Here is a 25,844-nt window from a genome sequence, read left to right as displayed (position 1 = left end):
CCTCATACGGCGAAATGGGGGCCATGCATTGCACTCAGGAACATCGCCCAACGTGATCATTTTGGTGGTCCGGGTGTTAGGGTGCGCGGAGGCATAATGTTGCATTGGCATATTGACCTCCAGAACTTTTAAAACGATGTCAAAGTTATTGCGACACTTTACGCTTTCCCCGTGGGTGTCTTGTCAGGGGTGCGTCCGACCCTGTGTTCAATTTTATGGACAACAATGCGCGACCGCATCGAACAACGCAGGTGCAGGATCTCTGGGGAACAGACGGTATTCGCCGAATGGACCTGTCTACCCGTTGGCCAGAGTTAAATCCCATCGGGCACGTGTGAGGTGGGTTGGAGAGACGTCCTGCAGCCCGTCCAGTGGCACCACCGACCTTCCAGCAGCTGTCAGCCGCCCTGCTGGAGGAACGGAGCGCCCTGCCCTACCACAGCAACTCCCTACCAGTTTTGTGGCCAGCATGGGAGCACCTTGCACAGCATCCATTGCCGACCGCGGAACTCACACTCTCTATTAAGTATCATGCCCGGCATTTCTTAACGTCCCGTACACCTTCATAAATCGCTGTGACTTCACTCCAATTGTCTTTGAATAAAACTGTCGTTTCACTGCGCATTTCTTTCAGTTATCTTCTGCGCTACACAGTACCACTTGTTTGTATGCACGGTCCATGTTTGGTGGAACCACATGACTTGGCACTGATACAATATGAGAAAGTTACTTCCGTTCTTACCTTTTGCACACTACCAGAGGATCTATATACTGCCGAGAAGATCCAACTCCTATACTAACGACCCCAGTTCAATTCTCGGTACTGGTAGGGAACTTCCCTCGGTGGCAGAACTGGAACGGGTAGCACGTTATTCTAATGAAAATTAATTACCTTACAGATCTATGTAAAACATTCTCGGTTTTCTTGCCGCGTCAGTTCGGGATAAAATCTCAAGTTTTCGACGATTACATCCATCGTCATCGTCAGGAGCAACTGACTTTCACTGCTGCTGTGGTAGCCATCGTCGAAAGCTTGAGATTTTATCCCGAAGTGACGCGGCAAGAAAACCGAGAATGTTTTACATATAAGTGCCGTCGCAAAAGACTTCGTTTCCATGTCTTACCCAAGTATTTTTTTTTTATTCTGCTTATCTCATTTACGTACCTTCGACTTCAAAACAGCGCTGCCTCACCTTAGATACCTGTTAGGCGTGCTTCACGAATCGAATGCCCCAAGTGAGGTAACTGTCATTGCATCAACGGTGACACTGACAATGCGTCTCCCACATAGCTGGACAGTGTGGGTCAAAACAGTTGCTGGTTGCTGTACAGAATCAACAGCTTATTTCATACGTCACGGTCTCCGACAAGCCTTTATTTGACAAAACCGCATTCACTATTCTGTCAGTCGAAACTGAAAAGGTACGAAACGGCGTTCGATTGAAGAAGCACGCCTAACAGGTACCTGAACACGAGAGATTGTCTTCAAGTCGACTGTACGTACATGAGAGAGATGTTAAAATAAAATAAAAAATATACCTGTAAGGAAACTGACCTTCATTGGAAGAAATAAATAACATCAGCAAGCTCTATGAATACGCGATGCATAACAGACTAAAAAAAAAAATAATAATAAAACGAATGAGGAGTAGTGATGGCATGCTCGACAACAGCGCCAGCTGCCGGGAGAGCTGCCCGCTGATACCACGGTCCTCCGGAACGCGTCCAAATGACGCCGGCACCACTTTCAGAGGCAGACGGCGAAGTAACTTCAGAAGAGACATTATGTCTATAGCACTGAGCAACGACTATTGTGATAGAGAGATTGTAAATGGCGTTCTTTTTTAAGTCGTGGGTGCGGAATTAGTAAACGCAATCAGCGTTGGGCTGTCGGACTCCTTTTCCTACCGACATGCAACCCTCTATCAATCGAAATGCTTGAAAACGCTTGATATATTCGTTATTCTCCTGTGGATTAAGTAATGTATTTTGGAAGTACGGTTGTTAAAGAGTAACGAAATTACTGATAGCAACAACAGCAAAAAGTAATTGATGTAGAGTAATGGAATTTCAGGAAACGTTTGTCTAGGTGACATTTTCAACGGATTAATACTGCAAGATCATAGGTTAATGTAAGCGTGAAATTAGGCACTGCAAATGTCAAATGTCAAATGTCAAATTAATGAGCGGTGTGACCGCTAGAAAGCCGAATGCAAGCATCTAAAGATGGACGCATTCTGTTGTACAGGTGCCAGACGTCAGTTTGTGGGATAGAGTGCCACGCCAGTCGCACTTGGTTGGGCAACACACGGACGGTTAATGTCGTTTGGGTAGGACGCTGGAGTTGTCGACCGATAATGTCCCATACGTGCTCGATTGGAAACAGATCAGGAAATCGAGCAGCCCGAGGCAACACGTCGGGGGTCTGTAGAGCACGTTCGGTTATAACAGCGGTATGTCGGCGAGCGTTATCCTGTTGGAAAACGCCCCCTGGAATGCTGTACATGAATGGCAGCGCAACAGGTCGAGTGGTCAGACTAACGGACGGTTTTTCCGAATACGGAATGGAAATGTTTGTTATTGGCGATGAACAAATAAATGCACCTGCCTGAAATCTACGTTTTTCAGGCACCAGTTTTTTTTTTCGGGAATTTGGACTTTGTAGCCCCGAAAAATTATTCTATGTGCTTGCCCATGACTAAAGTGATTAAGGAGCTTACGACGTACTACGGCTTGGCAATCCGACGGCATTCCAATTCGGTGGAACAGATGAAGAAGGCAATTTGGGCAACGTACTTCCACAAGTGTTCGACGGATGACCACCCACAACAGCAAAATTGTCCGGCTGGGGAAACTGGTTGGTGCAAGTGGCGCATTCCAGAGGCTACCGGACATCTGGACGAATACCAACACGACCAGCCGCTCTCCAAAGAAGTTCACAAAGTGATTCATCCGATCTACGAGCCCCTTCCGGAAGACGAGTTATTGTACCGGTGCTTGGGAGCAAATACAAAATTCAAATTAAAGTTTGAACGCGTGTGTTTGGAAGTTAGCCCCCAAGCATTTGCATTCTGGTGCGAAAACTGTGGAGATTGCGACTTCCCTGGCAGTGAGCAGCTTCAACGAAGCGTATTCAGCAATTATGAAGACCATGACAATGATGGACGTCACCCTGGGAGTCTATTCCACGCAGTTCGCCAATCATTCGGACGACCACCGGATTCAAGCGGCCGAAAACCGTTTGTCACCGGCCGTACGAGCGGCTCTGGAGCAGCGCAGGATGGCCCAGATCGAGCACAATGCCCTCTATGAGGAAGAGGAAGGACTAGTTTATAGATCCGGAATAGCAGATTGCATAATAATACACGCGTTTTTCCCGAAATGACTTTTTTTTATCGCGCAGTATGGTAACTTCATATCTACTGAACAGATTCACGTGATTGCTTCCTACTAATCTAACTGAATTGTCTATGAGTTGTGCCACTATTATTCCGATCCATCAACTATAAATATTTTTACTTGGCCGACGAAGTCGAAACATCGATGAAAAAAAACTATTTTTTTCAAATGGCAGCCATTTTGTTTCCTATGGTCCAAATAACTTAAGTGAGGTAGAACTCCTAAAGAATCTTATATACTTCGCTAACGTCAACTCAATTTTGATTTCAGACGAGCCGGCTGACCTGTGACATATCGCGTGTGGAGGTCTACATTGAAATTTTGTTTCGTTCCGACGGCACTTCCGCCTTTGCTCTTTGACATTTTCGGTCGAAAAAATTTCAGTTTGTAGAGGAAATATTAATAAACATTTTGACCAAATTTGACATTGATATCTATAACCCATCCCCATAAAAAATTATCAAAGAACGTCCGTACCTGTGTAAACAGCGCAAATTGTTATTGTATAGCGGAAGCAACTCAAACAGCAAAAACGGAAACATTATCCTCTCGTAAAGAAGTGCTACTAACTTACTTTCGGGTGCAACGTGGTCGACAAGGACAGTAACTGAGTCCCCACGCGTGTCGTTGGATATGTACACTATGTGATCAAAAGTATCCGGACACCTGACTGAAAATGACTTACAAGTTCGTGGCGCCCTCCATCGGTAATGCTGGAATTCAGTATGGTGTTGGCCCACCCTTACCCTTGATGACAGCTTCCACTCTCGCAGGCATACGTTCAAAAGTGCTCGAAGGTTTCTTGGGGAATGGCAGCCCATTCTTCACCGAGCGCTGCACTGAGGAGAGGTATCGGTGTCGGTCGGTGAGACCTGTCACGAAGTTGGCGTTCCAAAACATCAGAAAGGTGTTCTATACTATTCAGATGGCGTGCATTATGAACAGGTGCTCGATCGTGTTGAAAGATGCAATCGCCATCCCCTAATTGCTCTTCAACAGTGGGAAGCAAGAAGGTGCTTAAAATGTCAATGTAGGCCTGTGCTGTGATAATGCCACGCAAAACAACAAAGGGTGCAAGCTCATCCACGAAAAACACGACCACACCGTAACACCACCGCCTCCGAATTTTACTGTTAGCACTACATCCGCTGGCAGATGAAGTTCACCGGGCATTCGCCATACCCACACCCTGCCATCGGATCGCCACATGTGTACCGTGATTCGTCACTCCCCAGAACGTTTTCCCACTGTTCAATCGTCCAGCGTTTACGCTCCTTACACCAAGCGAGGCGTCGTTTGGCATTTGCCGGCGTGATGTGTGGCTTATGAGCAGCCACTTGACCATGAAATCCAAGTTTTCTCACCTCCCACCTCTCGTAGTACTTGCAATGAATCCTGATGCAATTTGGAATTCAAGTGTGATGGTCTGGATAGATGTCTGCCTGTTACACATTACGAGCCTCTTCAACTGTAAGCCGTCCCTGACAGTCAACAGATGAGGTCGGCCTGTACACTTTTGTGCAGTACGTATCCCTTCACGTTTCCACTTCACTATCACATCGGAAACAGTGGACCTAGGGATGTATAGGAGTGTGGAAATCTCGCGTACAGACGTATGACTCAAGTGACACCCAATCACCTCAACACGTTCTAAGTCCGTGAGTTTCGCGGAGCGTCCCATTCTGATCTAACACGATGTCTACTGACTACTGAGGTCGCTGATAAGGAGTATTCCGAAGATTGAAAGTGTGTGAGAATTATCACACAATCAGTTTAAGAGCTCATGCATGCAAGTTTCTAACAAGAATAATATATAGGAGCGATGACCTTGCTTTTGGTCCCCTCCCCCAAATCAACCAAGAATAATATAAAGAAGGATGGAAAAGAGAACTGAGGATCTTTTAGATAAAGATTAGTTCAGCTGTAGGAAAAGTAAAGGTACCACGACGTCGTGGTTGATAACGGAAGCAAGACTGGGGAAAAAAGCAACATCTGGTCATAGGACTTTTAGACATGGAGAAAGCGTTTCGTAATGTAAAATGGGACAAGATATTCCCAAATTCTGAGTAAAAGAGGAGGAAGTTATAGAACCATGCAGAAAGAATAAGATAGGGTGACGAAAACCGAAGTGCTTAGATTAAAAATGGCTTAAAACGGGCACGCCGTGTCTCACCCCTATTGTTCAACATGCACATCGAAGAAGTAATGACGAAAATAAAAGAAAGGTCAAAGAGTGGAATGGCAACCCTGGGTGAAAGGACAACATTCACTGATGACATTGCTATCGTAGGTGAAAGTGAAGTGGAATTACAGGATCTCTTGAATGGAGTGAACAATCTAAACAGTACAGAATATGGATTGAGGGTAAATTGAAGAAAGACGAAAGTAACGAGAAGTAGCACACATGAGAACAGCGTGAAACTGAACATCAAGCTTGGGATCACGAAGTAGACGAAGTTAAGGAATTCTGCTACCTGGACAGCAAAATACCCCATGACGGACGGAGCTACAAGGACATAAGAAATAGACTAGCGCTGGCAAAAACGGCATTCCTGCCCAAGACACGTTAATTTGAGGAAGAAATTTCTGAGAACAGCATCGCATGGCAGTGAGACATAGACTGCAGGTAAACCGGAACAGAATCTAAGCATTTGGGATGTGCCGCTCTAGAAGAACGTTGAAAATTATGTGAACTGACGAGCTAAGGAATCAGAAGGTTGTACGCAGAATCGGCGAGGAAAGGAATATATGGGAAACACTGACAAGAAGAGGGGGCCGAATAGTAGGACGTCTGTCAAGACGTCAGGGAGTAACTTCCATGGTTAAAATTAACAAATGAGCCCTAGGTCACTTATTTTTAGTCTTATTGACCAGGTTTCAACACTTCTAAGAGTGCCTTCATCAGAATTTATAGGAAAATACATTTTTATACAAAAAGTGTAATTACTGATTAACAATAAAAGACAGAGGCAGTACTTACATGTCACATATAAAATAATTAACAGGCCAGAAGGGCTTTAGTCACAAAGAGAAGTCAGGTCAGCCATCAATAACGCAAAATTTCTATCAAACCTTTTTAGAATAAAATGCTCATCAACATGAACCCTCAGCCCCCAAAACTTCGGTCTCAATTTAATATCCACAAACCTAACCACCCGATACGCCCTATTACTAACAGTATGAATAGCGCTTACCATGATTTGGCCAAATTTCCGCATGAAATTCTGAAAAAAATCATTCGTTTTCGAGAACAATTGTTCCGTACCCAATAGCCACGCCTTATTCCAAAAAACAAATTTAGAATGCAGTTCAGACACCAAGTTGTTTTCATTAGACATCAAAAATCTTTATACTAATGTCATTGTACAGGAAACGCTTACAATCGTAGAAAATAACGTCATTTTAAAAAAGATTTTTCAGATGAACGAATCACAGCCGTAGTCAAGTATAACTATTTTGAATTTAATGAACAATTGTACCAGCAATCCGACGGTCTCGCTATGGGAAATCCCTTAGTTGGTATTCTTGCCAATATTTTCATTAACTCTCTAGAAGGAAAATTTTTTAAAGTGTTTTTCAGCTACATCATAAGGCATTCTCTCCAGTTTCAGATACGTTGACGATATTTTAATCATCTACAACGGACCTGCTGATGGCATTTACCGTATTTTTAACCTCTTGAGTGACCTCCATGAGAAAATATCTTTCCCCATCGAACTTGAAAACGAGGCCCGCCAATTACACTTTCTTAACTTGACCCTTAAAATAGAAGACAACAAAATCTCATTCAATATTTTTCGTAAACAAACATATACTGATCAGATCGTACCTGCGTCTTCCATTCATCCACAGTCTCATATAAAAGCTTTCTTTCATTCTGCTATTCACCGAAGGTACTTCCATTCCACTTTCGAAAGAAAAGTTCAACGACGAAATCAGTTTACTCAAAACGATAGCAGTTAATAACGAGTATAAACCAAGCATAGTAGATGATATCCTTAAAAAGGAAACTACTAAAAGAGTTACTACGTACGCCACCTGTAACATTGAACCTAACCCAAACAATATGTATCTCTGTTACTTTCGTGGGACCCATCTCCTAGCAGATCCAACGCCTTCTTCGTAATAAATACAACTGCAACGTTGCATTTTCTACAAATAATAATCTGAAAAAAACTTTATTCATAATTTAAAATCGATTCGTTCCCCTTTAGGAAGTTCTGGCGTCTATAAGATTGTCTGCGATACCTGCTCTTCTTACTACGTAGAACAAACAGGACGTGCCTTTACAAGCAGGTATAAAGAACACCTTTTAAGAAAAAAATGGCACTAGCCCCCAAAATTCGTCTTTTGCCGAGCATCTTCTGATTGCAGGTCACGCGCCTAAAGCTATTTGCGATATCAAAATTTTGCACACCGAGAAGGGCGTAAATGAGATACTCTGGAAGAATTACAGATTTTTAAACATCTTTCTCGAAATTATAGTCTCATTCTCAATGAACAGCTGCAGTTGCACAATAAAAATTTCTTCAACGATATAAAGCCGTTGTAAGAGGGTGTTTAGGTTTTTATGTTGGTAACGCCACCTAGTGCTGTATGAAAATCGCTGACTGTGCTGTGTGCAATCTGTGGCTGGTCGGCATTGTTGTAATATTCTCTATTGTAGTGGACAGGTGACTGTTAACAGCGCGTAGCGTTGCGCAGTTGGAGGTGAGCCGCCAGCAGTGGAGGATGTGGGGAGAGAGATGGCCGAGTTTTGAGAGCGGATGATCTGGACGTGTGTCCTCCAGAAAAAGGAAATTTGTAAATATGGATGTCATGAACATTATTAAGGTAAATACACTGTTTGTTCTCTATCAAAATCTTTCATTTGCTAACTATGCCCATCAGTAGCTAGTGCCTTCAGTGGTTAGAATCTTTTATTTAGCTGGCAGTATTGGCGCTCGCTGTATTGCAGTAGTTCGAGTAACGAAGATTTTTGTGAGGTAAGTGATTCATGAAAGGTATAGGTTATTATTAGTCAGGGCCATTCTTTTGTAGGGATTATTGAAAGTCAGATTGCGTTGCGCTAAAAAAATATTGTGTGTCAGTTTAGTGATGATCAGTATAGGTAAAAAGAGAAATGTCTGAGTACGTTCAGTTTTGCTGAGTTGTTTGAAAATCAAATAACGTAAGAGGTTTTCCAGGACTGTCATTTTCGTAATTTTTCTAAGGGGACGTTTCACCGTTACTTCACATTTAATTTCGGGTCTCCTTGTGCAGTTTACCGAAATGTTTTTCCATCTTTTTCATTTATTAAATGGTTTATTGGCTGTATTTCATGTTATATCGGTTTCTACAAGCTGTGTCATTCAGCCGTTCCTGTAGCTTCTATAATGACGTTTTTATGCTTCAAACTGTAGACAAAATGTTACTTTATCTCTCGCTGTTAAATAAAATATTGATTTTTACATTACGCATTGAACAATATTCACTATGATTTTGAAGTGTCTGCACTTGAATGTCAAGTAGCCAAGTTGTACGTGTGGCTACTAGGTGGCAATGTCACGTTCACCTGGCCGCACTTGTTAACGCGGGCGCCTCAATCCGTTGCAGCCTAGGGCTGTAGAGGTACGAGCAGCCCTTAGTGGCTCGCCTTCACGCATTCCTTTTTATATATCTTGTGACAAACCCTTCTGGCCTGTTAATTATTTTATATGTGACATGTAAGTACTGCCTCTGTCTTTTATTGTTAGTCAGTACTTACACTTTTTGTATAAAAAAATGTCTTTTCCTAGCCGGCCGGTGTGGCCGAGCGGTTCTAGGCGCTTCAGTTTGGAACCGCGCGACCGCTACGGTCGCAGGTTCGAATCCTGCCTCGGGCGTGGGTGTGTGTGATGTCCTTAGGTTAGTTAGGTTTAAGTAGTTCCAAGTTCTAGGGGACTGATGACCTTAGAAGTTAAGTCCCATAGTGCTCAGAGCCATTTGAACCATTTTTGTCTTTTGCTATAAATTTGCAACTATGTTATAGGCCATTTTAATTGTTTTAATTCTGATGGAGGCACTCTTAGAAGTGTTGCAACCTGGTCAATAAGACTAAAAATAATAGTGACCGAGGGCTCATTTGTTTCAATTTTAATTTAGAAACGGCCACTGAACCGAGCAGCCGTGCTTAAAGCTTTGAACTTGCACGGTATTAGAGGGAGATGTACAGGGTAAAAACTGTACAGGAAGACACAGGTTGGAAAACATCAAAACAAATGATTGACGACGTAGGTTGGAGAGGGTTGCACAGGAAAGGAAGTCGTGGCGGCCGCATCAGAGCAGTCAGAGGGATGATGATTCAAAAAAAGGAGGAGAAAATTTGATGATAACTGGGTCGGAGTCGGACGCTGCAGTGTGGTGCTGAATACTCGCCACCCGTTCTGGTGTAGTCTGCCAACACACTGGGACCGGAGCTTCTCAGTTCCGCGAGTACCCAACACCGTGACGAGCCCCGCCCCAGCCGGCCTGGTAGCGGGGCGGGCTGTACTGGGGATGTGGGTGTCGTACTGTCCCGGCTACTCACCTCGACGCCGGCCGTGCCGTTGGGCGCTGCGGGCGGCGCCGGCGGCGGCACCACCTCGTACGGCGGCTCGCGCTCCTGGTAGCCCGGCGGGTAGTAGCCCGGCCCCTGGTACTCGTCCTGGTACTGGTACTGGCCGGGGTACAGCTGGGCCTCGGCGGCCGGTCCGTATCCAGGGGCGGCCACCAGCAGCAGCTGCAGCAGCGCCGCCACGCGGGGGCGGATCCTCGTGCTGCACGTCATCGTCTCTGAGGACAACACCAAACACCGCACTGATTAGATTAGATTAGGTTAGTACTTGTTCCATAGATCATGAATACGACACTTCGTAATGATGTGGAACGCGTCAGGTTAATAAAAGGTGTCTATACAAGATATTACATTAGACAAAATATTACAGGACAATTTTTTTTTATTTGTGTGTGTGTGTGTGTGTGTGTGTGTGTGTGTGTGTGTGTGTGTGTGTGTGTGTGTGTGTGTGTGTGTGTGTGTGTGTGGAGGTTGGGAAATTACCCACTTACTATATCCAAAAATTCATCTAATGAGTAGAAGGAGTTGTCATTAAGAAATTCTTTTAATTTCCTTTTAAACGCTGTATGCTATCTGTCAGACTTTTCATGCTATTAGGTAAGTGACCAAAGACTTTTGTGGCAGCGTAATTTACCCCCTTCTGAGCCAAAGTTACATTTAACCTCGAGTAGTGAAGATCATCCTTTCTCCTAGTGTTGTAGCCATGTGCAATGCTATTACTTTTGAATTCGTTGGGATTGTTAATAACAAATTTCATAAGTGAATATATATATTGTGAGGCTACAGTGAAGATTTCTAGCTCTGTAAATAAGTGTCTGCAGGATGATCTTTGATGAGCTCCAGCAATTATTCTTACTACACGCTTTTGTGCAATGAACACTCTTTTACTCAATGATGAGTTACCCCAGAATGTGATGCCATACGAAAGCAGAGAATGAAAATAGGCGTGGTAAGCTAATTTACTCAGATGTACATCACCAAAATTTGCAATGACCCTAATAGCGTAAGTAGCTGAACTCAAACGTTTCAGCAGATCCTCACTGGGTTTTTTCCAGTTCAACCCCTCATCAATGCATACACCCAGAAATTTTGAATATTCTAGCTACCGATTTCTGATCGAAATCTATATTTATTAATGGGGTCATTCCATTTACTGTGTGGAACTGTATATACTGTGTTTTGTCAATGTTTAATGCGAGCCCATTTGCAGAGAACCACTTAACGATTTTCTGAAAAACATCGTTTACAATTTCACTAGTTAATTCTTGTCTGTCGGGTTTGATAGCTATACTTGTATCATCGGCAAAAAGTACCAGCTTTGCATCTTCGTGAATATAGAATGGCAAGTCATTAATATATAGAACAGCAGAGGACCCAAGACCGAACCTTGCGGCACCCCATTCTTGATTGTTCCCCAGTTTGAGAAATCACCAGTTTTTTGCCTATTATCTGAACTGTTTATTTCAACTTTCTGCACTCTTCCAGTTAGGTATAATTTAAGCCATTTGAGCACTGTCCCATTCATACCACAGCACTTAAGCTTATCTAGAATTATTCCATGATTTACACAATCAAAAGCCTTTGATAGATCACAAGAAATCCCAACGCGTGACTTCCGGTTACTCCGAGCATTTAATATTTCATTAGTGAAACTATATACAGCATTTTCCGTTGAAAAACCCTTCTGGAAACCAAACTGACATTTTGTTAAAACTTTATTTTTACAAAGGTGTGAAGCTACTCTACAATACATTACTTTTTCAAGAATTTTGGATAAGGCAGTCAGAAGAGAGCTTGGGCGGTAGTTGTTGACATCGGACGTATCCCCTTTTTTATGCAGTGGTATAACAATGGCATACTTCAGTCTAGCTGGGAAAATACCCTGCTTCAGAGAGCTATTATATATGTGGCTAAGAATGTCATCTCTCCATGATAATACATACATACATATTGTAAAACTGTGTGTGTGTGTGTGTGTGTGTGTGTGTGTGTGTGTGTGTGTTTTAGTTGCTTAGAGCACAGAATAGTTAGGATGTAGAAATTAGAAAAAAAGATTATTGAAACTCAGTCACAGTACCACAGGCAAATTCAAGTCATGCGTGAGAGAGGCGGAAGCAGGAAGCGAGCCAATATTTGACATGTGGGTGAGGCTGTGAGGTATCGGGCGAGTCGTGGCGCCCTGAAAATACGAGGCGTGTTTTTTAAGTAAGTACCGTCTTGAAATTAAAAAAAAGACGTGCTAAGATATCTCAATTTTATTTTTACACTAAAGCCTGTAACTTTGTCTACTTTTCTGCATAATTTCCGTCAATATTGAGGCACTTGTCATAAAGTTGTACCAGTTTCTGAATACCCTCCTCATAGAAGTCTGCCGCCTGACTTGTTAACCACTGCATCATCACTGTTTTGACTTTGTAATCGTCTCGAAGACGCTGACCGCCCAGGTGTTTCTTCAAGTGCAGGAACAGATGGTAGTCACTGGGCGCAAGATCGGGGCTTCACGGAGGATGATCTAGAGTTTCCCATCAAAAAGACGTGATCAGATCTTTGGTCTGATTCGCCACATTTGGACGGGCATTGTCTTGCAGGAAAACGATGCTCAACTTCCACGGAGTGTTGCTTTGATTCTGGTGTGACGTAGGCCACCCATGTTTCATCGCCCGTAACAAATTGGCTTAAGAAATCATCACCGTCGTTGTCGTACCGCTCGAGGAAACTCAATGCACTGTCTAAACGTTTGGTTTTGTGCACATCCGTCAACATTTTCGGTACCCAACGTGCGCACAAGTTGCGGTAATTCAAGTGCTCGGTCACAATGCCATACAAAACACTACGAGAAACATTAGGAAAGTCATCCCGGAAGGAGGAAATCGCGAAGCGTCTGTTTTCTCTCACCTTAATGTTCACTTCCTGCGCCAAACTTTCATCAACGACCGAAGGACGCCCACTCCGTTGTTCATCATGCGCATTTGTGCGGCCACCTTTAAACGCTCTCACCCACTTTCTTACTATTCCATCACTCATAATGTTTTCTCCGTAAACTGCACAGATCTCACGATGAATATCGATCCTTTTAGGCCTTATAAGTGCCCGTACTTCACAGTCAGCGGGGCTCACGATTGTCGGAGGCATCTTAGACACTCAGTACACAACGTAGACAAGAACGAATTAGACCGTAATGGCGTCAGTGCGTAGACTAAGGTACAGGCTCTCATGAAAAAATAAAATTATCGAGATATCTTAGCACGTCTTTGTTTAATTTCAAAACGATACTTATTTAAAAAAACACGCCTCGTATTCTATGTTCGGAGGAAGCAGTGGCCACACGGGGCCCGGCAGCAAACACGTGGTGGCGAAAGTTAGCCGGACGAGAGGGGTCGCCACGGCGCGTGGTCCATCGAACACGTGGCACGTGGTTGGGAATGCTTTGGTGAGGGCCAAAGATGGCGGACTTTGTGAAACCTTAATGGCAGACATTCCACAGTTAGCACAGAAATTAATAGTAGCCAGATGAATAATGATACATCAAAAAGAAACATGTACATTACTATTATTTGTACGACGATTCTGATGGTGTAATCAGATTTTCAACGTGTTTATTAGTTTAAAGTTTAGTATCTGACGGTAAATTATACAAGTAACACCCAGCAACGAATTTCTAAAATCTAAACGGTTCATCCTATTTCTTCGATCTATGTGTCTTAAGAAAGCTATTAGTGTAAACCTAAATTGGTAAAAATTACAGGCATGTAACTTGAATAGTACATGAGTAATTGGAGGTCAAAGGCAATAAGTACTACACAGTTACACAAAAAACGGTAGCGGCATGCTTATAAATATATTTATTCATCTATGTCTTTGTTTATATGCGATATATACTATATATGAAGAAATTGGTTAAATATTTACTGTGTTTTAGAACGCACAGAGACATTAGGCTACTGGCCCACTTTTGCTTGCTGTATCTTTGATATATGTACACTGCTGGCCACCGTAAATGCAACACCAAGAAAGACAAGAGGTAGCACAACAATATTTATTTTGTAGATAACATGTTGACCAAGTATCAAATGATTACGTTTAGAGACGTCTGTGACATGTGGTTCCTGCCAGAATCAGTAGCCAGAGTAGCCGCCATTGTTGGAGATCACCGCTGCCACACGTCTCGGCATCGAGTCAAAGAGACGTTGGATGTGTTCCTGGGGTACAGCAGCCCAAGCAGCTTCCACACGTTTCCAAAGATCATCTGGTGCGGCAGCTGGGGATGTAATCTGGGTCACTCGTTGAGCAACCATGGACCACATGTTTTCTATCGGCGAAAGTTCCGGAGAGCGAGCCGGCCAGGGAAGCAATTCAATCTGGTTATTGACGAAGAACCTTTGGACAATGCGTGCCACGTGTGGTCGCGCATTATCCTGTTGAAATATGGCTGTGGCCGAGCCCTGAAGGTAAGGAAGGACAACTGGCTCCAGCACCTCGGATATGTAGCGCCGGCTATTTAAAGTACCGGCAATGCGTACTAGAGGCGTGCGAGAGTAATATCCAATACCGCCCCATACCATAATACCCGGTGCAAGACCAGTGTGGCGGTGCATAATTCAGCTGTCCAGCATCCTCTCTCCACGGTGTCTCCACACTCGAATCCGACCATCGTGGTGCTGCAGACAGAAGCGTGCCTCGTCAGTAAAGACAACGTCATTCCATTCCGCCGTACACATCCGTCTATCATCACACCATTGGCGACGGAGACGTCTGTGGTTTTGCGTCAATGGTAGACGAAGCAATGGACGTCTTGCGGACAGACCACTCTGCTGTAAACGGCGTCGAATGGTACGCGCAGACACTGGATGATGCGTTACAGACGCAATGTGCTGTGCTACGGTTCGGGATGTCACTGAGCGATCCGTCACTGCCATGCGCACAATTTGCCTATCAGCACGTGCAGTGGTGCACCGAGGTGAATGCGATCGACCACGTCGGTCCATCGTACCCTCCTGCATCCAACGGTCACATATCCGCATTACAGTTGTTTGGTTTCGTCCAACACGACTAGCGATTTCTCTGTATGATAATCCACAATCTCGGTAAGCCACTATCCTTCCTCTGTCGAACTCGGATACTTGATCAAAAGATGTTCGCTGTTGTCTACGAGGCATAACTGATCGTCTTGTGAAACAACCACAAGGTAAACACACGTGCCGAACGTACACTCGTCGAAATCGCCAAGCCTTAAATGGCGCTATGAGGTGGCGCCACAGGCGCGCGTGATGTGCGTCTGCGCTGAAATTCTAATCAGTTGCATATCTCATCGCTGCAAACTCATGGTGTAAATTTCACTTGATTCGGATGCTTCCTTCAGGGTGCTGCATTTACGGTGGCCAGCAGTGTATATTTAATTTGTTTATGTATCTGATAATGTGTGTTAGAGCGTGTTTATGGTCCAGCCGTAGGAATATTTATTTAATTTCAAGTTATTTAAATGCAAATCCAGTATTTCGAAAGTGTTTTGTGTTTGTGAGTGTACGTTAGTTTACAGACTTGGAGGGAGCGCTCTAGCCAATCACAGCGCTCGTTACTAAGGGAGGCGACTACCGAAGTGAATGGAAGGGAGTGATGGGCAGTACGGGACAGAACACGGGAAGTGCTGCGACGTTACGGCGAGAGGGACACACGGTCGCGAGAGAGGCTTGGGAGTGTGGAGCGGTTTGCGCGTGGTCGCCAGGGATGGAAGTACTTCGCAGTGCGGACTTGTGAAATTTCCGAGGTTTCTACAGTGAAGGCGTAGTGTTCGTTTAGAAGTGAATATTATGTGCAGTAGGAATCTATTGTTTTCCTGTTATTCAGCTTGTATATTTTTTTAATTGCTGGACCACCGACACCAATAAGTGTTTGGCAGAAATATACCGCATTCTCAAAAGGACTTCTACTATCGTAGTCATCATTTGACGTCGTTAAAATAGTACCTGCAGATTCTATTTAATTGCCATCTTTCATTTATAAATTTATATGTTACTTTCAAAATTCGCGATTTCCACGTGATAGAAAGCGTCAACCATTCGATTCATGTGTGTATTCTTATCGTATAGTGTAGACTCTGCACTATTTGGCTTGTAATGCGGCAACTACGTATCGCAGCCCCTAGACAACGAAACCAGCCAAGACTTTTAATATTGCAACTCTGAGTGTGTGGGTGCGCAGTTGAGGGCCACAAAATGTCATTATTTTCGTATAGTTTGAAAGCCCGCTAGGCCGACGACACAGTCCGCCGAGTTGGAGTACGCAGCCAGCAGAAAGGAAAGTGCGGCAGGAAAATCAAAGGAAGCGAGCCAAGCGTATTCATTAGCTCGTGGAAGATGTGTGGATGCACAACGGTTAGTCTGTACAGACAGGCGCAGTCCACTTAGTGGTGCACTTACACAATGACAGTTATTGAACAACATGAAATAAAATCGTCATGACTTCTTAAACGTTTTCGTTAGGACATTGAAACTGCGAGGTTGGCCGCAAGGCGTGATGGGAATCAGTATGCGCTTTAGCGATGAAGCCCACTTTCACATGTGTGGGTTGCTCAATAAGCAAAATTGGCGCGTTTGAGGGACTGAGAATCCGCATTTCGCGATCGACAAGTCCCTTTACCCTCAGCAAGTGAGTGTGGTGTGCAATCTCCAGTCACTGAATAATGTGTGCGGTATTTCTCGAGGGCACGGTGACTATCGAACGGTACTTTTGGAAGATGACCTCATCCGCGTTATCTAAAGTGACCATGATTTCGACAGCGTGTGACTCATCCAAGACGGAGCTGGACGCCATCGAAGCAGGAGAAGAGTATCTGATGTCCTGGAGGCGCACTTTGAGGACCGCATTCTGGCTCTGTGGTACCCACAGGCCACTGGCATGGCCTTCGATTGACCATTTTATCCGGATCTGAAGACATGCGAGCCCGTCTTCGGGGTTTTATTAAAGGAAGGGTGTACAGCAATAACCTCAAAACCAGTACTGACCTGGAAACAGCCGTTCAGGAGGTCATCGACAGCATAGATATTCTAACACTTCAGAGTATCGAGCAGAATTTCGCCGGCCGGAACGGCCGTGCGGTTCTAGGCGCTACAGTCTGGAACCGAGCGACCGCTACGGTCGTAGGTTCGAATCCTGCCTCGGGCATGGATGTGTGTGATGTCCTTAGGTTGGTTAGGTTTAATTAGTTCTAAGTTCTAGACGACTAATGACCTCAGAAGTTAAGTCGCATAGTGCTCAGAGCCATTTTGCAGAATTTCGCTATTCGCTGCGCCACATCACCACGAATGACGACAAGAAACATGTCATAACCTAATCCGAATATCTGTGGTGAGGTTTACATGTTGAATAAACTGCGTGTACACAGTACTTTATAGCTATTTTACATTTTTTTCATATAGTTCAATAATTGTCATCCTGTAAGACCGTGCAGAAAACTATGGATAGTAAATTATGTGACGTGTTTGCAGGAAGCCTGTTACACGCAGAGAATGTCTGTACATACACCCCTAACACACGCTCTGTGTATGTGCTGTCTTCTTCTGTAACTTATTTGCCCACTTCTCTGTGGCTGTGTGGCTCGTTCTTGGTTTTCTTTGTAAATATTGATGCAACGGCTGACCATTCTGCATATAATTGTTCTGTGGTGTTTCATGTTGTCATTCATTCTTTTTCTTTTCAGTGCAGCTACATTCTAATGATGATGTATCAGCAAATTAAACTGCACCGAGACTTTCCACTACTTATTAAGTGCCACGCTAGATTCACGTGTGTTCACACTGACTCCACTGAGACCGCACCCTCTAGGCAAGTCACCCCAGAGACTGCATCTGGAATCGACGTCCTCTTCGCGCGAGACGCATACCACGTGTTAATGCTGCTGACGTTATCTAGGAGAAGCTGTTGGTCGACTTTCCCAGATCTGCTCTCCTGCACTATTTTCTTTCTCACTTTACATTCTCTGCTACAAACAGCAGGGCGGGCTGTTTGAAATCCGGCCCACGTTTTCCTGTTGCAGGTGATTACATCGTTGATGAATGGTTTTGGAATTCCAGCTTCCTCTACAGTTCCCTGCTTTTGGACTTTCCTTCGTTTTGTTTTGGTTTTGACAGGCTTCTCGAGTGCGACATTCAGTTACGCAGTGATTTTTGCGGCTATCCTCTTCTTTTTCGTCACAATCCTCTTCAATGACCGTCTGTCACGATAACTCAACATACGCTATTGTCGACGTTGTGACTCAGCGGAAGATGTGTTACCGGTTTCCCTGTACGCCGTATAAATCTTCGATAGGAAGCCTCTTCAGACACGTGGGCACCCTCGGTTACGGCAGGAGCGCGAACAACTTGCTCACGTTCCAGTTCACTTGGTTCCGATAAACTGCTATCTCGACTACACAGAACACTGCTCTGACTAAGGCTTGCCATGTACTGAGCACATCACACCGGTGCCTCCCGAGGTCAAATACAACAGCGCAGCATGCACCTCCATGTATGTTCAAGCACGCATTTTCCGAGGTGTCTCCATTGTGCAAGCCCTGTACGTTCCTGTAAGGCTGCAACATCAGCTCGCTTGCCACCCCCTGCTACGATACATCGTGGTCGGGCGCCTGCGTGTAGACGTTATTCGCAGGTTCTACGTCTGCCGCTTCCCATCCGGGCAGTGGTACACACACGTCGCTCCCACGTTTCGTAAGCCGCGGCGAGAGCAGACAAAGCCGGCGTTCTTTCCGGCCTCACCTGTGCTTAGCCTACCGTGGGTTCAGCCGCGGTACCAGGAAAGCTGACTAGTCGTACGTCGGTGACACGTCACATCCTGGCCTCGCATTTGCCACCAATTACCCACACGTGCAGCGTACACCAGGGATCCAGGCACCACCACAGGTTTCTCCTAAGTTGGAAACATCCGAGACTACGTAAAACGGATCGCAGCCTACGCTGTTTTAGATAAAGGGAAAATAGGGGAAAGTGGGGTAAGACGGGGAAGCGGGGTAAGAAGGCGAACCTGGCTTTACGTCTCAGTTAGTGCTGCAATCTAGCAGGGATGGAGAAAGAATACGTGTAAGCGGCAGCCATTCTAACTGTTAGTTTGCCATGTGTAAGTCCGTTTCCCTCGACTGGCGCAATTTTTGCTGGAACGTTTCTTAGTGAAGTTGAAGTTTGGTGCTGAATACAGGTAAAATGCTTTCATTAACTGAAGCACTATATACATTGGCGGAAACTTATTTTTGGACGTTATGTTACGTATATTATAAATACTTTTATTCGAAACCTAACCTAAAACTAGCGATAAATATTCCACAAGATAAATATTCCAAAAGTGGGGCAAGACGGGATTTTTTTTTCTATGGGGCATGATGGGGAACTACCCCATCTTACCCCACAGATTTTACAATTTCGTCTTTTGTTTGTACAGGGTTTCTAAGATGGTAAGGACATACAAGAGGAAGACTGATCGAGGTGGATGGTGTCCAGAAGCAATGAAATAAGCTATTGAAGCCGTTATCACAGATGAAATGGAATACAAAAGAGCAGCTGACACTTTTCGTGTTTCGCAAACAACTCTAGAAAGAAAAGTTAAAGTACCTCGTGATCAGACAGAAAAATTGGAAAATATATTAACTGCGTCATCGAGTGGACGTGTGTACTCAAATAAAACAACTCCAAATTTGGTCAAGAGTCTAGGGCCAATTAAAACCGTTTTTACTCCAGAGGAAGAGAATATGTTGGTGGAATACTACTAAAAATGGAGGAAACATTGTTTGCTCTGACAGCATATGACCTCAGAAAACTTGCCTTTCAATGGGCAGAGGAGTTGTGTAAAAATCACACATTTTCTCAAGAAAAACAAGTAGCTGGCAAAGATTGTTTCATTCGTTTCAAACGCAGGCATCCTCAGATAACCCTCAGAAAACCAGAGCACACAAGTGTAGCACGAGCTGCAGCATTCAACAAACAGAACGTAACTAAAATTTTTGGTTTGTTAACTCGACTTATTGATACACATCAATTTACCCCTGACAGAATTTATAATTGTGATGAGACTGGAGTAACTGTAGTACCAAAGCATAGGTCAAAAATTCTGTCTCTAAAATGTAGAAAACAAGTTGGCGTGTTATCTTCTGCTGAAAGAGGCAACACTGCAACAATAGAAGTATGTTGCAATGCAGCTGGTTCATATATGCCTCTTCTTTTTATTTTTCCAAGGGTTCGAGCTAACGATCAGTTAAGGAAGACTGCCCTCCTGGAGCCTGGGCAGCATGTCACCCAAGTGGTATGGTGCAATCCGATTTTTTTTTTCAATGGTTTAAGAAATTTGTTGACTGGAGCCGAGCTACTAAGGAGAGGCCAGTTCTCCTGATTCTCGATGGACATTTTACCAACACCAAAAACATGTCTGTTATTGACTTTGCAAGGGAAAATAGCGTAGTGTTGTTGCGCTTCCCACCACATTGTGCTCATCGCTTACAGCCTCTCGATGTAAACTTCACGAAGCCTTTGAGTGTTTTTTATGACCAGGAAGTTTCACGCTGGCTCAGGTCGAATCCAGGACGTGTTGTCTCTTTGTTCCAAATATCTAAGCTATATGGAAGGGCTTTTGTAAAGGCAGCAACTATGTCCACAATAATTAATGGATTTCACAAAACTGGAATTTGGCCTACCAACCGAGGCGTTTTCAGTGACCATGATTATGCCCCATCTGAGACTACAGATAGGCCTAGGACAGATGTCACAGATAATGAACCCTCAGCCCACGGGGCTACAAACAGCAACCAGCTTTCTGCTGCTTTCAACTCACCTCAGCTTGCTGCTTCCGCCTATTTGGCCCTACCTCAACCTTCTGGTGTCTCCAGCCCACATCAGCCTGCTGCTAAATCGGATATGCCAACTCCGGCTGTTCCCTCCGACATTCTCCAGGCTGATGCTGCATATGAAATACTTGAAGTTACTGCTCCAATTGAAAATATTCAGCCTGTTTCAAGTCAAATTACTGTTACTACAACTGCTGGAAAGGCTGTAACCATTCGAAAATGTCCAACACCAGAAGATATTGTACCGGTTCCCTCTTGCAGTGGCCTCCATTCATAAAAGAAGAGCCGAAAGCATGGTAAACCAGCAGTTTTGACTGAATCACCCTACAAAAATGATTTACAAGAAGAAAAATTTAAAATGAGCAAAAGAAATGAAGCAAATGGGACAACCTAGGAAAAACTTAACAAAGAGATTTGCTCAAACTAAGAAAAATACAACCATCACTAACCAAGTATTACTAAAGAAGTCGAGTAGGAAGAAGAAAATACAAAAGCAAGGCAAAGAAATTAACAAAACCAACTTAAAACGTAATCAGATAAGTTCCTCTTCATCGGAACCTTCTGACACTGAGTGTCTTTACTGTTGATACTTGTACTCTCAGTCTACTGAAGGGTGGATTCAGTGTTTTATATGCAAAAGATGGGTTCATTGTTCCTGCGCAGGGGAAGAAGATGAAGACGATGAAGCAGTTCATGTTTGTGCACTGTGCAAAGACTGACCCATCATGCCCCACTAGTATTACAAAGACAGTTTTATATTGTAATTGAAAAGTCAAAACAAATTTGTTTGTACCTCATTCTCAGCTATAATAATGTACGATTACACCATAATTTTTTCAAAATCTTCTGACTGTGATTGTTGATTTTATGACCTAAAATATATACTAACTATCCCGTCTTACCCCACTCCCCCCTACGGAAGATCTGCTTCGGGATGCATTGTTGCAGACAGACAGACTAGAAATTAATACACAACATAAGCAAACGTAACGCGCTGCACGTTAACACTGAGGGAAAAAATCGCAAAACCAAAAAATAATTAATGTAGAGTAATGAAATTACGGGAATACATTTGTCTAGGTAACGTATTTAAGTGATTAACAGTGCAAGATCACAGGTTACTGTAAGCGCGAGATAAGACTTTTCATATGTCAAATGCTGGTACATTAAGAACCGGTGTGAGCACTAGAATGTTGAATGTAAGTATGCAATCCTGCACACATCGTGTTGTATAGGTGTCGAATGCTAGTTTCGGATTTGTAATTCGATGCCTGATGCACTTGCCCGGTCAATACAGGGGTTTTGATTACGCTATGGTTCTCCGATCATGTCACACGTGTGCTCGGCTGGAGACAGATATGGTGATGCAAAAGACCAAAGTAACCGGCAACGTCGCATTTGTGCCAAAGATTATGTGACAGTTTTGGCTCATCAGCCTCATGCCATCGTAGACTGACTGTCTCCTGATTCTGATGCTGTGTTCCAAGTCGACAGTGCGCCTGTTCACAGAACTCTCATCGTCCGAGACTGTCGGCTCTCGGTTGAGTAAGTTGGGTTACAAATGCGGTATGTGGGCGAGCGTTATCCTGTTGGAAAACACTCTCTGAAATGCTATTCATGAATCGCAGCAGAGTAGGTCGAATGAACCAGTCTAGCGTACGAATTTTCAGCCATGGTGCGTGGGATAGCCACGAGAGTGCTCCTGGGGTCGGCCCATACCATAACTCCAAGTGTCTGGCACACAGAGAAGCTCAAGTCCTGAACTGGCCTCCCCCAAGAAACACACGGCCATCACTGGCACCGAGGCAGAACCAGTTTTCAGAAGAAAACAGACCTCAACCCTGCCCTCCAATGAGCTCTCGCTTGACACCGCTGAAGGCGCAAATTGTGGTGGTTCGGGATCAGTGGAATGCACGCTGCAGGGCCTGTGACTCGAAGCTGTCCTTGAAGTAACCGATTTGTATCAGTTCGTTGTATCACTGTGGTGCCGACTACGGCTCAAATTGCTGTTGCAGATTCAGTACGATGTTCCAGTCATACGCCGAACACGATGGTCTACATCTACATCTTCGTACATACTCCGCAATCCGCCATACGGTGCGTGGTGGAGGGTACCTCGTACCACAACTAGCACCTTCTCTCCCTGTTCCACTCCCAAACGGAACAAGGGAAAAATGACTGCCTATATGCCTCTGTACGAGCCCTAATCTCTCTTATCTTCGTGGTCGTTCCGCGAAATATAAGTTTGCGGCAATAAAATTGTACTGCAGTCAGTCTCAAATGCTGGTTCTCTAAATTTCCTCAAGTAGCGATTCACGAAAAGAACGCCTCCTTTCCTCTAGAGACTCCCACCCAAGTTCCTGAAGCATTTCCGTAACACTCGCGTGATGATCAAACCTACCAGTAACAAATCTAGCAGCCCGCCTCTGAATTGCTTCTATGTCCTCCCACAATCCGACCTGAAAGAGATCCCAAACGCTCGAGCAGTACTCAAGAATAGGTCTCCTTTACAGATGAACCACATCTTCCCAAAATTCTACCAATGAACCGAAGACGACTATCCGCCTTCCCCACAACTGCCATTACACGCTTCTCCCACTTCATATCGCTCTGCAATGTTACGCCCAAATATTTAATCGACGTGACTGTGCCAAGCGCTACATTACTAACGGAGTATTCTAACATTATGGGATTCTTTTTCCTATTCGTCTGCATTAATTTACATTTATCTATATTTAGAGTTAGCTGCCGTTCTTTACACCTATCACAAATCCTGTCCAAGTCATCTTGTATCCTCCTATAGTCGCTCAACGACGACATCTTCCTGTACACCACAACATCATCAGCAAACAGCCGCACATTGCTATCCACCCTATCCAAAAGATCATTTATGTAGACAGAAAACAACAGCGGTCCCACCACACTCCCCGGAGCCCGTTCTTCTTGTGACCCAACATTCTGGTGCTCACCGCTGCCAGCATTCATGTAGAGTGCCTACATACCTACCAACTCTTTCTGTAATAACGCAAAAGGAACATCCAGCTTCTTGCAGCACTGTTACACCACCTTGTTCAAAGTGACTATTACCACGTCCAGTCTGAAGGGAACTAACGCTCGTGACCGTTACAGCGTATATTCAAAGCTAACCTTATTTGCATCCCCGTTTATCGTCCAGATGTAGAAACACGCCTACCAACTTTCTTTTATGTTACCAACTCCTCCTTGTTATTGCAACACAACGAACAAATGCTGAAATAGTTGCATTGGGATCCACTTGTTGGAGAACAGAGTTGAAGTTACTGCACAACATAAGCAAATGTAACACGTTCCGCGTTAGTATCAATGAAGTCCCGTTAGTGTTCGGTAGCGTCAGTAGCGATTTATCTCTTGAAAGTTTCTCAAACGAAGAAAATCGTGCAGTAGGATTTAAGGCGGCTTTCTGTATCATTTTCCAAATTCGCCATTGACTGTACACAGTTCCGTTACTGATTCTCGAATTTTTCCCAGCGTACAGAAGAACCGCCACGCTTCTCGCAGCATCCGCATTCAGTCCACGAGAATATCAAGTTTACGACAGAAGAGGCGAAAGGGGGCTGTCTGCCGTTCTGGACGCTTCGGTCAGTCGAAAAGTGAATGGATCATTGGGGCAGTCCGTCTACCGTAAGCCCACACAGATAGACACGTACCTGTAGGCGTCTAGCTGCCACCACCCATTAAAAACTAATGGTTCAAATGGCTCTGAGCACTATGCGACTTAACTTCTGAGGTCACCAGTCGCCTAGAACGTAGAATTAATCAAACCTAACTAACCTAAGGACATCGCACACATCCATGCCGGAGGCAGGATTCGAACCTGCGACCGTAGCGGTCGCTCGGTTCCAGACTGTAGCGCCTAGAACCGCACGGCCACTCCGGCCGGCATTAAGAACTACAGGCGTCCTTAGAACGTTGGTGCAACGGCCACATGTTTTGTCCAATAGAGACAGGCCTACACAGGAGCTTTGTGTTCGAAGATAATGGCTACTCACCACATCAGACCAGCACAGCTTAAAGGAGGAAGGAACGTGACCACCAACAAGGTAAAGAGGAGGAGGAAACGTGTGTCAAGGGCATTCCTCCAACACGTCGGCAATATTTCCTCAAAATCACCCTCAATGTTAAGGAAACATTATTCAAAAAAATGTTCCGCTCACCTACAAATATTTTTGCTCCTCTTGATTTGGCGACTGCGGAGAGCTAGAATGGTCAGGCAACGCATGGAGTACGTGCGAGTTGCGTCAAACACACATCGCCACCCTCGCCTTTCACAGCCCAGTAAGTCGTCCACGGCTGAGCATTGCATCTCGATAAGACATTCCAAGCATTACTCTGCCACGGAAATCTCGCCCTCGACGAGATACTTCTGGGATTCAATTATTAAGGAATCGGTGGAAATACGTGTGGCGGAACGTCATATTAATCGTGATGGCAGCTTTCAGCTGGATAAGGCGTTGGACCCGGTGATTTCTATATCTTCAGAAAGAAAACATTTTCTGAGTAACGACACGTCTATCGACAGTCAATTGTACTAATTTTACCGATATTAACTCGTGAGCCCGCATTCCGACAGAGAACGTACGTGTAGTAGCACCATCACGCATGTGCCTGCGCGTCACAGACGGAGCAGTACTCGAAGAGGCCGCGAAACTCGACAGAGGTCGCTCATGTAGAGGCTGCCCTAGCAATCTGCAGTGCCAAATACTCTCCTGAAGATGACTCACCGATTGTCGGCCGAAATATCGTGGCAGGAAGTCGGTGTTATCCGGCTGCAACCCTGATTCTTCGTGGAATAGTTACGTTATCAATTGCAAAATTGTCCGTCTTAACACATGCAGTTGGCAACACTGCGCCGACGCGGACTCTTCGAGTATTTGCTGCACTAAATAATTATAAAAAGCGTTGTTATTAAGCTATTTTTAAACGTGTACAGGTGTTATAAATATAAGTGTTGTTGAATTAGTGGAAGTGTTAGTGAAGTATAAAATAAGATTAAACGGGGTAAGAAGTTTA

The 25,844-nt window shown here is 44.4% G+C and overlaps 1 protein-coding gene across 2 annotated transcripts in view; it reads right to left on the bottom strand.

Annotated features, from left to right (window-relative positions):
- Window positions 1-25,844, bottom strand: part of LOC126215063 (angiotensin-converting enzyme-like) — a 240,769-nt gene that overhangs the window by 158,328 nt on the left and 56,597 nt on the right. Inside the window, exon 2 of one of the 2 annotated variants that reach the window (XM_049941712.1) lies at window positions 9,947-10,191. In XM_049941712.1, the coding sequence (XP_049797669.1) occupies window positions 9,947-10,186 (240 nt within the window). In that variant the 5' untranslated portion in view covers window positions 10,187-10,191. Of the gene's footprint in view, window positions 1-9,946; window positions 10,216-25,844 lie in introns of both variants that reach the window. The other variant, XM_049941713.1, reaches the window with a different exon arrangement.

The sequence above is a fragment of the Schistocerca nitens genome, chromosome 12 (assembly GCF_023898315.1).
Source record: "Schistocerca nitens isolate TAMUIC-IGC-003100 chromosome 12, iqSchNite1.1, whole genome shotgun sequence".
Classification (NCBI taxonomy): Eukaryota; Metazoa; Arthropoda; class Insecta; order Orthoptera; family Acrididae; genus Schistocerca; species Schistocerca nitens.
The sequence above is the reverse complement of the archived record's forward strand: the minus strand, read 5'-3'. Positions and strand labels throughout refer to the sequence as shown.